The following is an 18,448-nucleotide window of genomic DNA, read 5'->3' as shown; positions in this document are numbered from 1 at the left end:
TTCTAATTTCAAGGAGCACTACAACACTTTCAGAGATGGGAAATCATAACAGGGAATGTATTTCAGGCAGCTTATCTAAAACATAGTGTTTTTTTTAAAAAATGCAGATCCATTATTGAGGGATATTAAGGGTGCAGTTTTAAATTTCATTTCTAGGAGTTGAACTCCATTTAACACAGTGGGATTTATTAAGGTTTTTTTCATGCATTACAGTAACTGCAATCCCTGCATTCTTTTACTTTTTTTATTTTCACTTACTTTGCAATTACTTTCTTTCAAACTTAGGTTTGGTCTTGGAGGCAGTTTCAGATTTTTGTGCATTTTTTTCTTCTGCTTTTTAAGCTGTTAACATTATGATCGTACATGATTATTATATGTACATAAATATATGGGTTTCTTCTGGGTTTTTTTCCCCCCTGTGGTTCTAGCTTTACACCCAGCTTACCTTACACTGCTCTGGCATGCAATTGTAGGCAGACTCACTCTGCAGACTTTCTAATGGATCTTTATCTATATTTCTATAAAGGTTTGGCTATGCAGTCCCATCTCTCGTTTCTGGGTTACTGTGCTAACTTTCTTTCTGAATCCCCCCACCCAGAATACTGTGTTGTGCATGGAATGCAAAGTTGAGTCTGGTGTTCATTTTTTATGATTTTTGATCTTGCAAAATGTTGGTGCAATGTTTAAATTGTTATTCTTTAGCAAAGTTATTTGACTTAAAGGGTGGGGAGGAAACATATGCCTCCAATTGTTATATGCCCCCTCCCGTTTGATTTTTTCCCCTCACAGTTCTATTAAAGAAGAAAACACAGATAATGAGCAGGAGAAAAAAGATGAAAAGGGCATTTCTGAAAGAGAAAACAATGACCTAGAAGCAGTAAGTATTGTGGTAATACATCTTGTCATGTATTAATAATGAGGCTTGTTGTCTCTAGGAGCCTGTATTAAAGCAGACAAAGAAAATACAATTTCTATCTTGTAATCATGTTTTTAACAGAAATGAGTAAGAGAAAGGACATACATGTAAATAAAGGACTGTGAGACGTATTATTTTCTTCATACTTTAGTTTAATATTGAGAGGCTGGGCTATTATATTGTTCTGGGATCAAATTAAAGTTATACTTAAAATGATGAAACAGTGAAGGTTAGGGTTAGGGCATATAATCTGTGCATATAATTTGTTCTGGGATTAAATTAAAATTATACTTAAAATGAGGAAACAGTGAAGGAGTTCCTGTTTTTGGTTCTTTTTTATTCTTATAGGAAGATGGGCATGAACATAGCGATAATGAGGATGACGAAGAAGAAGATGATGATGATGAAGATTTGGAGGTGGTTGAAAGTTCAGATGAATCAGATTCTGATTCTGATGAAAAAGGTAAGCCAGAGAGCTACTTAATGTGTTGTTATCTCCTTTGGCCTAAATAGGTATTTTAAAATTAAGACAAGCAAAATTAAGAGATCACACTTAATATGTATTTCATGAAGAGTTCATGATTAGATGATATATTATGACCAATAAATCCCTATGGTTATAAAGATTTCAATGAGACATTGGAAGTTTTTTAAATATCATGTTTCCCTGAAAATAAGACCTCCCTGGATAATAAGCCCAATCGGGTTTTTAGCGCATGTGTTAAAATAAGCCCTCCCCAAAAATATTGCAACACAGCAGCAGCCACGACATGATCCCGCTCATCGCCTCCTGCACCTCAAAAATAATAAGACCTCCCTAAAAATAAGTCCAACCGCTTATTTCGGGGGTCAAAAGAAAATAAGATCCTGTGTTATTTTCAGGAAAACATGGTAGGTTTTCTGCTTTTATTAACCATCAGTTTACTTTTGGATTTCAGATTTATAATACGAATATAAAAAAATTAATGTATTTTGAAAAGAACGAACATTCAAGTTTAAAACGATTGGCTTATTTTTAAGCAGTAGGTCATTCATAAGTTGTGCCCCCAGATGAAGATTTCTTAGTTGTGAGCATGAACTTTAATTGTAGCTTTATTATTAAAAATGTATACTAAAAATAAATTTTGCTAATGAATAAGTAACAAGGGCTATTACTAGAAATCAAGCTTTAATGCAAGAGCCATCAGTTCTTCTATTAAAAGACTATAATGTGGATAGTCTTATTGAGGAAAAAGAAGGTAATGTAAATATATTCGAAATATTTAATGTAGATATACCAACAGTTTGGGGCACCAAACAAATCTGAATTTCAGATCAAGGTTCTACTTAAATAGCTAGCTTTTGAGTACCATAATGCCTCACATCTTTTTATTGCTTTTAATTTCCTTTTTTTCTGTATTAATTTTTATTTTAAACACATAAGCACATTAACAGAAACAAACACATGACTTAAAAACAACATAGGAACAATAAGTTCCATCGTATATCATACAACAGTTCCGAATCGGTTTCTTTGCAGTTAGTGTTTTTCCTTCTATACATTTCTATCGTGCGTTCATAATCTCCTTATTCGTTATCCATTTTTATGTACAATTCTTTTATTTATTTATACTTAGCTACTTATGACCTTAATAATAATTAATAATTTCCTTAATTATAGTGAATTATCAGGCAGATTTAGCAAATATTACATGTGAAATTGCCATAAAACAGAAGCTCATTGACGAACTAGAAAATAGCCAACGAAGGCTTCAGACTTTGAAAAGGCAGTATGAAGAAAAGCTAATGATGTTGCAGCATAAAATTCGAGATACACAGCTTGAAAGAGACCAGGTGCTTCAGAATATGGGTAAGACAATTTCCACTCACCAAATAATTGGATTAGGAGAGTATTAATTTTTTAAAGTTTATTGTTGGTGAAAGCAGCAACATAAGAGGTCTACATAAAAATATCCAATGTGGTTGTCATATTTGTGGAGACCAGCTCATGAAACAGACATTCTAAAAACTACTGGAACTGATTTTGTTGTTAATAACAGAGTCTTGAAAGCCTTATATAAATGATCTCTCTCTCTCACTCCTATCTATATATATATAAATGGCTGTGTGTGTGTATCCATGTGTGTATGTTCCTGCATAACTCTGGAATGCCTGGGCCGCTGAAATGAAAGAACTGAATTATATTTATAGTGTCAAGTCACAGTACCTTTGACAATGATAGTGTGCATTTTGGATTCAAGTTCGGTTCAGATTCAGCCTGTTGTGCCTTAAAATGGCTTCTACTGTACAGCACAGTGGAGTTGCCATGGTAACACCTTCACAGTACACCACAAGGGAGCTCCCTCTAATACAGGATTGGGACAAGTACATACCCGGGCAATGCCGGGTTATCAGCTGGTACCAAATAGAATTGAGGTGGTGCAATCTTGGGTTTCTTTCTCACTCTTTCCTGCTTTCCCATGCTTAGTTGGTGCTCATGCAGTAGATAGATTCAGGGCCATTTCTGTACTTCTCTACAGGAGTGGGATAAGTATTCATGATGAGCTGCAATCATTGGGAGGGATTACCACCTCCTTTTGCACATCTGAGCAACAAGAGACATTCTACTTTAGGGAGGAAAACCTGTAGCAAAAGCTGGAAGTTTGCTTATTCCTTCAACAATTGATATGGCCACTCATCTTGCTATTGTAGGTCGGTAACATTAAATAAAAATTTAAAAACCCACAACCTAAATAATTAGGAATAATTACAGTCATAATCAATATATAATATGCCAGAGATCCAGTAACCATTTTGTCTGTAACCAACAGACAAATAACAAGCAACATTTGGGTTTTCACCCCCTAATGATCCATCATTTAGCCTTGGTGGTGCAGTGGTTAGAGTGCAGTACTGCAGGCTATTTCTACTGCCTGTTGGCTGCCTGCAGTTTGGTAGTTCAGATCCCACCAGGCTCAAGGTTGACTCAGCCTTCCATCCTTCTGAGGTGGGTAAAATGAGGACCCAAGTTGTTGGGGGCAACAGGCTGATTCTGTAAACCACTTAGAGAGGGCTGTAAAGCGGTATGTACGTCTAAGTGCTATTGCTATTGCTATTGCTATCATTGCCTCCCCAAGTTTTCATGGGCAGATAGAAATTTGGAATATTTTAAAAAGGCAGCCAGTACTGAAAACCAACTCCTAACTTGCATGATTTTTCCTAACCAGTTGTTTTGCACAATCATTGTTGCTGTGCATCTGAAATATTTTACCAAGATTTTGCAGAAAGACATTCTTTTTTTAGTGGCAACACACCAACTCTTAAATTTCCCTTTGTCAATAGCAGCAATAGTAAAACTGCTCCATGTTTGTGGCACAGGTGGCATGTGATATTCCTTTAAATTTGTTAAATGTGCATTATTTATTATTCTGTTCCTGGATCAAGAGTTGCTTTTTAGAGTTGGTGAATAATGATGTGCTTTCTCTTATGTTGCATTGGGCTCAAATTACTTGGCCAGCTAAATAATTGTTAATAATGTAAAGATTCTTCTTATGAGCTCTAGCTGAAAGCCTTGTTGCAATGATCAACATAATACTGGGGACAGATGAGAAAAAAATTCTCATGCTCTTCTCCTACTATGTCAGCCAAATGGTTTATCAAAATGGAGGCCCATGATACAAGAGGTACAAAGGTCTCTTGCTTTTCCTCCCCCCCTTATAAAAAAAATCTAGTAAAGAAAGTACCATATTTTTCGGGGTATAAAACGCACCTCCCCCCCAAAAAAAGTGCGTGGAAATGTTGGTGCGTCTTATACACCGAATACAGCAATTTGTGGCCTCCTGAAGCCCCACCCACAAATCCCATTTTTGCGAAAAATGGATGAAAACCAGACCCTTTTCCGCAAAAATGGAGGCGTTTTTGCCTTCCCCCAGCCTCCAGCAGCACTCTTCAGGCTTCAGCAGGGCTGGGGGAAGGCAAAAATGCCCTTGGTTTTGCAAAAAAAGTCTTGTTTTCTGCTCGTTTTTTGAAAAAAACGGGGGCGTTTTTGCCTTCCCCCAGCCCTGCTGAAGCCTGCAGAGTGAGTGCTGCTGGGGGCCAGGGAGGACAAAAACTTTTTTTTCTTACTTACCTCTTCAAAATCTTAGTGCATCTTATACACCAGTGTGTCTTATAGTCCAAAAAATATGGTAAGTAGGGGCATAGTTTTCTAGCAAAAATTGAAAAGTGGCCCAACTTAGCATTGGGACTTAATTTAAGCCTAGAATGTGTGTGATCATAATTGATGTGCTGAGAAATCTATTAACATTGTTAGGTTCAGTGGAGACCTGCTCAGAAGAAAAAGCAAAAAAGATTAAAAGTGAATATGAAAAGAAGCTTCAGTCCATGAATAAAGAACTGCAGAGGCTTCAGGCAGCCCAGAAGGAGCATGCACGATTACTTAAGAATCAGTCACAGTATGAAAAGCAACTGAAAAAATTGCAACAGGATGTGACAGAAATGAAGAAAACAAAGGTATTCCACCTCACCTCACAAACTCTTTAATAGTGTGTGCATGAATGATCAGCTGTGTTACTCCAGCTGGGTTACTCTTTTTCATTTTGCTGCTTGAAACTATTTGAATGATTTGATCAAGGCTGCAATTGTACCAGGGGTGGGTTTCAACCGGTTCGCGGCGGTCCCTGCGAACCGGTTGGTCGGCGAACCCGGAAGTAAGTAACTTCTGGGAACGGCGAAGGGCGCGCCCGCCCGCGGTCCTTACCCGGTTTTGACGAGTTCTGCGCTTCTACGCATGCGCAGGACGCATACAGCGCCTGCGCGATCCTCCAGGAGCAGCTGGAGCGTCGCGCAGACTCTAGTACGCATGCGTGCACCGCGTGCCTGCACAAGGACACCGCTGGCCCCGTTCCAACCGAATCGGTTGGAACGGGGCGAGAAACCCACCCCTGAATTGTACCCATTGCTCATAAATGAAAAAGGCCACTTAATAATGTTTGTAACCTGCATTTCCATTCATATGTTATGGCGGTTTCACAACTGTCCCTGTCTTAAAGTGTGGAAAAAGATTCTCAGTCTTCCCGATCATGGTTGTCCCAAAGGTGTTTTTTTTTCTTTTGAAGATGTTTCACTTCTCGTATTTTCGTATTTCGTATTTATTTAGCATTTATAGGCCGCCCTTTTCCCTGAGGGGACTCAGGGCGGCTTACAATAGTAAGGGAAAGGGGGTGAAAGACAAATTACAGAGAAAAAAAAAATGTGAGATAACTAAAAAGTACTAAAACACAACATTCACTCAGCATTCGGGAGGGGCAATAAAATTTATCCCCAGGCCTGACGGGCTAGCCAGATCTTGAGTGCTGTACGGAAGGCCTGGACTGTGGTCAGGGTACGAATCTCCACGGGGAGATTGTTCCATAGCGTCGGAGCAGCAACTGAGAAGGCTCTCCTCCGGGTGGTCGCCAGTCGGCACTGACTGGCGGATGGAATACGGAGGAGGCCCGCTCTATGCGATCTGATGGGACGCAGGGAGGTTATTGGCAGAAGGCGGTCTCTCAGATAGTCAGATCCACTACCATGGAGCGCTTTATGGGTGGTAAGTAAGACCTTGAATTGCACCCGGAGATCCACAGGCAGCCAGCGCAGCTCGCGGAGGATAGGTGTTATGTGGGCGAACCGAGGTGCGCCCACGATCACTCGCGCGGCCGCGTTCTGTACTAGCTGAAGTCTCCGGGTGCTCTTCAAGGGCAGCCCCATGTAGAGCACATTGCAGTATTCCAGCTTAGAGATCACAAGGGCTCGAGTGACTGTCGTGAGAGCCTCCCGATTCAGGTAGGGCCGCAACTGGCGCACCAGGCGAACCTGGGCAAATGCCCCCCTGGTCACAGCTGATAGATGGTGATCAAAACTCAGCTGTGGATCCAGGAGGACTCCCAAGTTGCGGGCCCTGTCTGAGGGGTGTAAAATTTGTCCCCCCAGCCTGATTGATGGTACGGTGGTCAAATTATTGGGAGGAAAACACAACAGCCACTCGGTCTTGTCTGGGTTGAGCACCAGTTTGTTTGCTCTCATCCAGTCTTTAACAGCTTCCAGACCCTGGTTCATCACGTCCACCGCTTCATTGAGTTGGCACGGGGCGGACAGATACAATTGTGTATCGTCCGCATATTGGTGATACTTTATCCCGTGCCTCCGAATGATCTCGCCCAGCGGTTTCATGTATATGTTAAATAGGAGGGGGGACAAGACCGACCCCTGTGGCACCCCATATGTTAGGGGCCTCGGGGACGATCTCTGCCCACCCACCAACACCGACTGCGACCTGTCCGAGAGGTAGGAGGAGAACCACTGCAAGACAGTGCCGCCCACTCCCACCTCCCGCAGTCGTCGCAGAAGGATACCATGGTCGATGGTATCGAAAGCCGCTGAGAGGTCAAGGAGAACTAGGATGGACGCAAAGCCTCCATCCCTAGCTCTCCAGAGATCATCGGTCAATGCGACCAAAGCGGTTTCTGTGCTGTAACCTGGTCTGAAGCCGGACTGGAAGGGGTCAAGATAGTTTGCTTCCTCCAAGGTACGCTGAAGCTGGAGAGCAACCACTTTCTCAACAACCTTCCCCACAAAGGGAAGGTTGGAGACTGGACGGTAGTTATTAAGAATAGCTGGATCCAAAGACGGTTTCTTCAGAAGGGGTCTCACCACCGCTGCCTTAAGCTCGGTGGGGAAGTGCCCCTCCCGAAGAGATGCAACAACAACCGCTTGGATCCAGCCTCGTGTCACCTCACTGCTGTTGGCAACCAGCCAGGAGGGACACGGGTCCAGTACACAAGTGGAGGTACTCACAGCTCGCATAGCCTTGTCCACATCCCCAGAGGCAACTTCCTGAAACTCAACCCAGAGATGGTTTGCCAAGTCTTTCCCCTGTGTCTCAGCTGGCTCTGCAAGAGTGGAGTCCAGGTCAGCTCGAAACCGGGCAACTTTGTCCGCCAAGAACTGAACATACTCCTCAGCCTTACCCTGTAAGGGGTCCCCCGTCTCCCTCCTATTTAGGAGGGAGCGGGTTATCCTAAACAGGGCGGCTGGGTGGGACTCGGCGGACGCTACCAAGGAGGCAATGTGTGTTCTTTTTGCCGATCTTAAAGCTCGAGTATACTCCTTGGTGCATGCTGTTACACGTGCCCGGTTCAATTCGGACCTGTCTGATCTCCACAAGTGCTCTAGGCGTCTCCTCCGGCGCTTTATCTCCCGGAGCTCCTCGGTGAACCAAGGAGGCCTCCGGGGGCCGCTGACCCGGAGGGGCCGTAGTGGCGCAATCCGGTTTAGAGACCCTGAAGCTGCCGAGTGCCAGGCAGCGACAAGGGTCTCCACCGAACTGTGGGCGAGAGTATCTGGAATAACCCCAAGCTCCGTCTGGAACCTAACAGGGTCCATCAGTCGCTTGGGGCGGAACCATCTGGTCGGTTCCTCCTCCCTACGGTGGGGGTTTGGCCTCCGGAAGTCTAGCCTCAGTAGTCTAGCCTCGTCCAAGAAGCTTCTTTGGCTCTGACAGGATAGTGGGGAATGGAAGGATTTATATTCCTTGCAGACAGCTGGTGATTCGCATCCTTTTAGAAGGTCATTCAAGCACTTGGAAATTTATCTGTGTCCTCAGGGTCACCTGAGTAGTGCAAATGGTTCCCATGGTCTGCAATTTTTTCCTCTAGAAATCCATTTCCACTCCCACGCCATTCAAAGGATGTTCATCCCAAATTGTATAATTAGTGGGTGTTCATCCAAAATTGTACGGCTATGCTTCAGCTATTACTGAAGAAGCTTCTTGGATGAGAAGCAAAATGTCTTCAAAAGAAAAAACCAAAGTCCAGTTGCCTCCTGAAAAAGCACCTTTTGGAGTTCCCTTGTATATTTCTTCTTCAATACAAATTTTTCGGTGCTGATGCTATAGAGATCTGTTCTGACCCCCTCCTCTGTCCAGTAACGAAAGCTGAGACAAGCTTAACTGGAATGTACTTTAATAGCAAGAAACCAAAACCTCGGTGGCTGAAAGCCAAGCATAAAAAACGGATAAGGACCTTAGCAGCAACTCAGACAAACCTTGGCAGCAATCCAGCCTGCCAAGTTAGTTACAAAAGTTATCCTTAGTCAATGCGTTGACTTCTGCAAGAGGGGCGTGTGCACAACAATCTTTTTATAGTCTAGAGAGGAGCCTAATGACCACCAGCTGAGTGCAATTACCTCCGGTACTTGCGTAACTGTTCCTGATGTCTATTAGCTCTTCAATTCCGGGCATCCAGGAACAACTCACTGCTGGCTTCTGGATCACTCTCCCTTGTCTCTTCCCCACTGATCCAAGGCTCAGGCGCCACCTGGTGGCCAACCAGTCCCCCTGCGCCCTGCTCGGAGTCGGAACCCTGTCCAGGGTCCTCCAGAGCCGACTCATAGGGCCCCTCGCTGTCAGAGTCTGGTGGCAGCTCCAACGGCTCCTGCAGGGCCACAACAGAGGTCTTTGCTCTATTCCCTGTGTAAATCGCACAGAGATTCACCTACTTCAGTAACTTACAATGTGATAAGCAGTGACCAAGCTGATTTCTGCTCAGTAATTTTTTGTCCTGCCTATTGTAATCCTCAGAAACTGCCCGGAGGTTATTATAAGCTGTCTAGCACCGTGAATAATACGTAGTTGTTATTTACAGCAAAAAGATGTAATGCAAAGGATTTTCACTGTGTTTTGTGATGAGAAAATATTTTAAAGATGCTTAAATAATGTTTTATACAGGTTCGTTTGATGAAACAAATGAAAGAAGAACAAGAGAAAGCCAGGATGAATGAATCTAGGAGAAACAAAGAGATTGCACAGCTTAAAAAAGAACAGAGGAAACGAGAGGTGACTAATCAATTGGCAAAATGTATCTATTGCATTCTCGTGAGATAAAAGTAAATATATTTAAAGTTTCAATTGAAATGGAGCAAGCCGTAGTATTAGGATTTAGTGTCACAGCTGTGGGGAATTTGGTTTACATCTTGAGAATAAAGAAAAAACTGGTTTGATTCTCTAAATAGGAGTTTTGTGGAATTGGGCAACGAATGAGCCATGGTTTGGTTTCCCAAGATTTTTTTTCTTGGGACTATTGTTTTAAAAAATTGTAAGTGATCTGGAATTGAAAGTGAGGGGGACAAACCATGTTTAGTGCAGGTGGCACTGAATATAAATGTAAGGTAGACAGATGGTCCCACCTATTTTTATTTTTTTTTAAATATAATTTTATTGAAAATTGTAAACACAAGAATTTTAAGACTAATACCAACTAAAACAGAGTGAAAAAGAAAAGAGAAAGAAGGGGGAAATGAAAACAGTTGAGAGGTAGCAAAGTTTTTGGATTATTTCCTTCTAATGATGCCATAGTGCTTCTCTGACCCCAAAAGACAGGAAAGGTGAGTTGTGAACCTTGGTTCCTCAGAAATTGCCCATCCTATCCCATATTGAAATATTTTCTATTGTGATTATAACATTGAAAGAATTGCACTTTTGGTTTATTATGATTGTTCTTCTTTACAGCATCAGCTAAAACTTCTGGAATCCCAAAAGAGGAATCAGGAAATTATTTTACGCCGCAGAACTGAAGAGGTACCAGATTATTTCAGTTCTGCCATTTATATGTAAATTATGATATATTATCTAGCTTTTAAGTCATTAAAATGGCTGTCTATTTTAGGTTACAGCTCTTCGTAGACAAGCCAAACCTATATCTGATAAAGTGTCCGGGAGAGTGAGTCGGAAGCTGAGTCTACCTGAGCACTCAAATCAAGAAGCTTCATCCTCAGTAGACAGTGATGGGTCAAAAGGGATCCCGCAACAGAAGATGAGAATACCAGTAGCAAGAGTCCAGGCATTGCCAGCAACCAATGGAACCAAGTAATGCTATGCAAATGCTATTTTGTATATATTAAAATGAGTAAATACTCTGGTACTTTTGCCTGTCAGATGAACAGCACAATTTAATAAGAACATTCTTACTCTATGATGGGTTGGACAATGCTTTAGAGACTAAAGCATTAGAGGTGGCGCAGTGGTTAGGGTGCAGTACTGCAGCCACTTCAGCTGACGGCTAGTTCTGCAGCTCGGCGGTTCAAATCTCACCGGCTCAGGGTTGACTCAGCCTTCCATCCTTCCGAGGTGGGTGAAATGAGGACCCAGATTGTTCGGGGCGATATGCCGACTTTGTAAACCGCTTAGAGAGGGCTGAAAGCCCTGTGAAGCGGTATATAAGTCTAACTGCTATTGCTATTGCTATAACAGGGGTGTCAAACTCACGTCATGGCATTATCATGTGACATAACAGGACTTTTCCCCCCTTCGCTAAACCGGGTATGGGCATGGCCAGCACGTGACACATCCGGCCCGCAGCCTGGGAGTTTGACACCCTGGACTATAAGATTACTCAGGCCTCTTTCTCAAGATAAATCCTCCGGATTTTTCTCTCTCCAATTCTAGGCTTCAGAAGCTTATTGATCCCAACAACAGAAATTGATATTGAGAAAAACGTGAAGGTTTTTTTTTGGGGGGGGGGGAAGGACAATCTGGAACGACCTGAGGATCCAAAGGACTCTCATTCCTCACCTTTCTCAGATACTTAAACCATGGGGATAAACTAGAACAGGGTAGATCTGTTAGATTATTCCATTTTCTTCCTAGTGTAGGCAGTTCTCAAGGGTTTATAGTGGAGGAGGCAGGAAGCTGCAAACAGAAATGGTTGTTTCTCCAGCTTCATATTGTCTTCATTATGGACATCAGTTCTTCCGGATAACAGACAAGAGTTCTGTTTCTACTGGGAGAAACGTAAGATTGGACCTTTGATCTTCTGCATGGAAAGCAGGTGTCCTTTATATTGTAAGAGCTTTCCATCTGCTGGAAAACATCCTCTGAAAACTTTTTATTTTCTGCCCTAGCTGGTTGATGCTTGTAAATAGCGGATGAATTAATAATAGAAGAGCAAGTGAAAACTAGCAATGATTGTTTGAGGAGACTTTTTATTCCAAGCTTAGGCATTAGAAACCCCAACATTTATTGAGGTTTCATAATTTATTTTTACATATCTGTATAAATTACTGTACATGTAAATATAGACAAATATATATACCGTGTTTCCCTGAAAGTAAGATAGGGTCTTATTTTCTTTTGACCCTCGAAATAAGCACTTGGGCTTATTTTCCGGGAGGTCTTATTATTTTTGAGGTGCAGGAGGTGGTGAGCTTGGTCACCTCATGGCTGCTTCTGTGTTGCAATATTTTCAGGGAGGGCTTATTTTCAGGGGAGGGTTTATTTTAGTGCATGTGCTCAAAAGCCTGATTGGGCTTATTATCTGGGGAGGTCTTATTTTCAGGGAAACAGGGTAGCATTATTTTTCACAAATGTATCACATATCAGTTCTGACCATCTTTTACACACACTAAACTTGGCTTATTTATTGCTTGCATATAAATGCGAATAGGAAAAACAATATCTTTTTAATTATTGAACCTCTCCAGTTTTCATATATAAATGCAAATAAAATCTATTTTTTAAATTATTGAACATCTCCAGGTTTCATATCTGATGATAATACATTTCTGCTAGAGATATAATTTTGGAATGTTGGGAACTATTTGATTTAAACTTTTGTAAAACGAAAAAGCTGATGCAATGGTAGTGAGCACGTATCTCGAATCAATCTTTATATTTTTTGAAAATTAATACTACTTTCCTCCTTGCCAAAGGTTTAAATGTTAAAACTGGTGATTTCTCTTACTGCTACTGGCTCAAAATGTAACCCAACTGTTAACGCTATATCATTTAAACGTATACATTTCTGAATTGTTTATAGGAGCAAATATCAAAGGAAAGCTATGACTTCAAGAGTTTACACTTCCAAGAATGCAAGAATGAAATGGCAGTTACTTGAACGGAGATTAACAGAGATTATTATGCAGAAGATGACCATATCTAATATGGAAAGCGATATGAATAGATTATTGAAGGTACAGAATTTTGCAGACAAGTTTCCTTTTTTTTGCATTGTCCCCCTAGTAATATAAATATAAATGTGATGCAAACTCTAAAGATTTTAAAGATGAACCACTTTTGCATTCTAGATGCTGCATGTTTGTTTCTTTCTCTCAAAAATACAGTGAACATATTTAATGTACTTTCTTTTTCACCATAAAATATTGGATTAGCTGCATTTCCCAGCTGATATATTCTGTACACTTTTGAATTTTAGCAACGTGAAGAACTTACCAAAAGGAAAGAAAAGGTTTCCAGAAGAAGGGAGAGAATAATCAAAGAGGGTATCCCAGATACTGATAAAACCATCCATAATATCAATGAAGAGATGGAGTCGCTAATGGCCAATATAGATTACATCAACGATAGTATTTCTGACTGCCAAGCAAATATCATGCAAATGGAAGAAGCTAAGGTAAGCCACCCCCACCTATTTTTAAAAAGTATTAAGTTTCAATAGATACTGTAATATCTTTTTGATCCTTTTACTTCCTGTGAAATTAACTTTATGTAGGGCTGATTTTTAAAATATTTTAAGCTGCTACCTCATGTAAAATATAGGGATTATGTGATGACTAAACAGAACAATCTGGATTGGTAGAGATCATTTAAGGTGTTGGTATTGATCTTCACAATATTAAAGTTTAATAGAAATTCTGATCTCAATTTTGGATTGTAAATTGAGGACTACCTGGATTTTATTAAAACAGGTATAGTTTTTCCTGATTGTAATTTATGCTGGTTTATGACTGAAATTAAAAATGATTTGATTTATATTTCACATATAGATAGAAGTATGATTTTAGTTCCATTGGTAACATTTTTATATCTTTCCTTGAAAACATTTCTTGCTTACAAGAGCAATTTTGCTTCATTAGATATTAAACTTCAATATACATATTTATAATATATTGTGAATATTCTCATATCTTGTGCAAAAGTATACATAATTGCTTGTGTTGGAATTACAACTACTCCTTTGATTAATACAACTTCAACTTTATTGTCTCTGACAATTTTTTTATTAATAAAATAAAATTCCAATTTCAAAAGTGTCTAATTTAGGTCTCTATATTGCATGTAGGGACAGGGTGGCTCAGTGGCTAAGACACTGAGCTTGTCTACAGAAGGCTGGCAGTTCAAATCCCTAGCGCCATGTAATGGCGTGAGCTCCCATTACTAGTCCCAGCTTCTGCCAACCCAGCAGTTTGAAAGCATGTAAAAATGCAAGTAGAAAAATAGGGACCACCTTTGGTGGGAAGGTAACAGTGTTCTGTGTGCCTTTAGCACTTAGTTATGCCAGCCACATGACCACGGAGACGTCTTTGGACAGTGCTGGCTCTTTGGCTTTGAAATTGAGATGAGCACCGCTCTCTAGAGTGGGAATGACTAGCACATACGTTGTATTGCCTGTGGATTAATTTCTGACTATTTTCTGTTTTTGGTACAGGAGGAAGGAGACACTTTAGATGTTACAGCTGTTATTAACGCCTGTACTCTGACTGAAGCTCGTTATTTACTTGATCATTTCCTTACTATGGGCATTAATAAGGTAATTAACAGTGAAGAGTGAATTTTTCTGGAATTAATGATAGTGAAACTATTGTTTGACTACGAGGCAGTGGATATATTTATTTCACATTCAGCATTCAGTGATTATTTTACTGGCTTTTAGGTGGGCTCCCATACCTACCATGTTTCCCTGAAAATATGACAGAGTCTTATTTTCTTTTGCCCCACGAAATGCCTTGGGCTTATTATCAGGGAGGGCTTATTGTTTTGGGGTTGCTGGGCAGCTGTTCCGTTGCGAGCAGACTCCCGAAGAGCCGGGCACAGCCTCAGAGGCGAGGCAGCCATGAGGTAACCACGCTCACGAGCAGCCGCCCCTTTCCAGCCAGGCAAAGTGCCGTTCACTGACCTAGGGGGTATCACTAAGGCGCCAAGCCACGTGGCTCTCTGCCCGCTGCCCAGCTCCCGCGGCTTGGCACATTTGGGACACCCCCTAGGTCAGTGCATGGAGCTCTGCCCGGCTGGATAGGGGGGGTTGCGTGAGCGCCTGTTCCGCCCCCAGCTCTCCCAGGGCATTGCCGCGCTGCCCGCCACCACCACACTCCGAGCATAACTTCCAAACTCCAAAACTCTGCTGCTGAGTCTTCCAGCATTGGCCGCTCTAGGAGTGTTCTCCAGCAGCTGGCCCACCTTAGAGAGCACTCCTAGAGCGGCCAATGCTGGAAGACTCAGCAGGGGAGTTTTGGAGTTTGAAAGTTATGCTCGGAGCGTGGCGGCGGCGGGCAGCGGCGGTGGTGCCCTGGGAGAGCTGTGCAAGGGCTTGGTGAGGCTGGGGCAGAACAGGCACTCACACAACCCCCCTCTCCAGCTGGACAGAGCTCCATGCACTGACCTAGGGGTATCCCGAATGTGCCAAGCTGCGGGAACTGGGCAGCGGGCAGAGAGCCCTGTGGCTTGGCGCCTTAGTGATACCCCCTAGGTCAGTGCATGTGCTCTGCCCGGCTGGAGAGGGGATTTGCTGGGCGGCTGCTCGTGAACATGGTCATCTCATGGCTGCTTGCCCCTGAGGCTGTGCCCGGCTCTTTGGGAGCCTGCTCGCAAGGGAGCAGCCACCTGGCAACTCCCCCCTCCCGCCAGGCAGAACACCACTCCCCAACCTAGCCGTATCCTGAAGGCGGCAAGCAACATGAGCGCCTTCCCCCCTCTCCCGGCTCCCGCGGCTTGACGCCTTTGGGATACTGCTAGGTCGGTGAGCAGTGTTCTGCCTGGCCGGGCAAGGGGTGGTTGTCCAGGGGGGTTATTTTCGGGGGTGGGCTTATATTTTTGCCCATGCGAAAAATGTGGCAAGGCATTAATTTCGGGACAGGTCGTATTTTCGTGGAAACACGGTAACAAAATGCATTCATTTGCCATGGTGGCACAGTGGTTAAAATGCAGTGCTGTAGGTTAATTCTGCTGACTGCCAGCAGTTCAATTCTGAATGGCTCAATCTTGACTCAGCCTTCCATCCTTCCGAGATCAGTAAAATGAGAACCCAGATTGTTGGGGACAATATGCTGACTCTGTAAACCGCTCAGAGAGGGCTGTGAAAGCATTAAGAAGCGATATACTGTATAAGTCTTAAGTGCTATTGCTATTTGTTATGTAAAGTAGCTGCCCATATTGAGGCTTTTCAAAAAGAAGTAGAATAAGGCAGTTTTTAAAAATCTTCACTAGGGTCTCCAAGCAGCTCAAAAAGAGGCGCAGATCAAAGTTCTTGAAGGACGCCTTAAGCAAACGGAAATCACCACTACTACCCAAAACCAACTCTTATTTCACATGTTGAAAGAGAAAGCAGAATTAAATCCTGAACTAGATGCTTTACTGGGCCACGCATTACAAGGTAACTTGAATGTTCTACAAAACGTAATTATATTGCCTGCTGAATTATGAAGCATGGTGTATGGAATGTCTTTTCCTTAGTGTTTTACGAATAGATGCTGTACTTAAATTATACGATAAAATATGACTCAAAGTTAGTGCATGTTAAAGGGGTTTGGTTCTTACTGCAAATAATCTGTTCTTCACCAAGGAAATACCGGGGTGGTGGTGAAATCTAATTAATTGGTCTTAGACCATGAATTCAATTACCAAGTAACTTTATCTACAGAGTTAAATTGAACTTAGCTTAAAATAAAATTCTCAGCATTTAAATTTAGTTCTAGAAAAGCTAGTTTTGTGTCATCTATGGCATCTATTCTGATAGTTCCGGTAGTCTTAATCCATTTATAATGCAATGTAGGGCACTTTGATTTGCCATTCTGCTAATTTATGGGTTTTGATTGGCGTGTTGATTTTTGTTTCCTCCTTACTGTTGTTTTACACAGACCTAGATAGCATACCATTGGGTAAGTATGTGTAGCTCTTTCTGTCCTGCATAGCTGCATGAGATACTAATAATTATATGTGTACACTAACTGGCACATCATCGAGTGTGAATGTCCATAAAGTTTGCATGTACTAGCTGGGAAGTGTACATTGGTGTCATGATGTCATCACGCAGCAAATTATAATTTATTTGTTTCCCCCTTGCTTCCCTCTTGCAGACACCCATGCAGATAATGCTTATTGTTATACGCTTACGGAGTTGTTTTTATTTAGAAGTTTCTTTTTGTTACCAAAAATTACTAGTTGGATGATAACCGAAAGAGGCATGAACGCAACCATTGTGAATGTACTTAAAAGCTTATGTTTTTGTTCATTTGGATGCTGTAGCTACTAGGCTGTTCCTGATACAGCTGTGTTCTTACTATAATATGTGTAACAATTTTTTTTAGTTAAAAACATAATTTTAACACATTTTAGTAGCTCCTTTTTCTTCTTTATGGCGAACTGAATGCTTAGCTTAAAAAGTTTTGTTACAAACATGATGGCTATTTCAATGCACATTGCGTAGATAATCAGAGTCAGTGGTAGTACATGCCATTGTGTTAATGCGCCAAGAATGAATTTGAATTGAAATGAGAGACTTTATTATATGTGTGGCAGTGGTGGGATTCAAAATTTTTTTACTGCCAGTTCTGTGGGCTTGACTTGGTGGGCGTGGCAGGGGAAGGTTATTGCAAAATCTCCATTCCCTCCCGATCAGCTGGGACTCGGGAGGCAGAGAATAGATGGGGCCGTGGCCAGTCAGAGGTGGTATTTACCGATTCTCCAAACTACTCAACATTTCAGCTACCGGTTCTCCAGAACTGGTCAGAATCTGCTGAATACCACCTCTGATGTGTGATGTCAGTACATATAAGTGTTGCGTCCGGCCGGCACAGCCGCAGCCTAGCCAGAGAAGATCTGATTGGCTCTGGTGCGGCTGCCGGTTGGCGGGAGAAAAGCTGTCGCCCGATTGGCTCCCCACCTGACAGCCATCAGTATAAAAAAGCTGTCAGGCGGGTGCTGTCCTTCTGCGCGCGTTCTGAAGCTCAGTTGCTGTTGTCGTTCAATAAAGGACTGGTTAAAACGTTACCTCAGCGTCTGCCTACTTAAAACTGGCGACGAGGAGCTGTTGCCCAGTTACTAGTTGCTATAACTGAATTGTACTAGCTGTTATATTATATAGAGAGCCAACTTGGTGTAGTATTTAAAGCAGGAATTAGAAACCAGGAGACCATGAGTTCTAATCCCACCTTAGACACCAAGCCACTCGGGTGATCTTGGGTCAGTTACACTCTCTCAGTCCTAGGAAGGAAGGATTTCTGAAATCTTGCCAAGGAAAGTGCAAGGAGTCATCAGGAGTCAAGAAGGCAAAAACAAAATTTCCTTCCCCCCGATGAGGAAGATACGTGTCTTCCTCAATCTCAAGCCCTCTACCAGAGGCCTGGGAGTTTGAAGATTCCTGCAGTAGAATAGTACCTTAACTGTTCCAACTATTGCACTCTTCTGGAGAGCTCTGTTGTTCCTGGGATCTATTGGTGCCACTTTCCCAGCTTAGGAATCACAGTTCCAAGTTCTCCTACCACCATTGGGACCCCCTTGGCTTT

At 42.2% G+C, this 18,448-nt stretch overlaps 1 protein-coding gene across 7 annotated transcripts in view; it reads left to right on the top strand.

Annotated features, from left to right (window-relative positions):
• Positions 1-18,448, top strand: part of KIF21A (kinesin family member 21A) — a 93,721-nt gene that overhangs the window by 51,566 nt on the left and 23,707 nt on the right. For all 7 annotated transcript variants that reach the window (XM_032220957.1, XM_032220961.1, XM_032220958.1 and 4 more), the window contains 11 exons: positions 790-877; positions 1,265-1,379; positions 2,577-2,765; positions 5,208-5,407; positions 9,663-9,770; positions 10,443-10,511; positions 10,600-10,799; positions 12,748-12,901; positions 13,144-13,341; positions 14,377-14,478; positions 16,152-16,317. In XM_032220957.1, coding sequence (XP_032076848.1) covers positions 790-877; positions 1,265-1,379; positions 2,577-2,765; positions 5,208-5,407; positions 9,663-9,770; positions 10,443-10,511; positions 10,600-10,799; positions 12,748-12,901; positions 13,144-13,341; positions 14,377-14,478; positions 16,152-16,317 — 1,589 coding nt within the window. The remainder of the gene's footprint in view (positions 1-789; positions 878-1,264; positions 1,380-2,576; positions 2,766-5,207; positions 5,408-9,662; positions 9,771-10,442; positions 10,512-10,599; positions 10,800-12,747; positions 12,902-13,143; positions 13,342-14,376; positions 14,479-16,151; positions 16,318-18,448) is intronic.

Source organism: Thamnophis elegans, chromosome 7 (genome assembly GCF_009769535.1).
Source record: "Thamnophis elegans isolate rThaEle1 chromosome 7, rThaEle1.pri, whole genome shotgun sequence".
Taxonomy (NCBI): Eukaryota; Metazoa; Chordata; class Lepidosauria; order Squamata; family Colubridae; genus Thamnophis; species Thamnophis elegans.
This window is presented reverse-complemented; position numbering and strand designations above follow the sequence as displayed.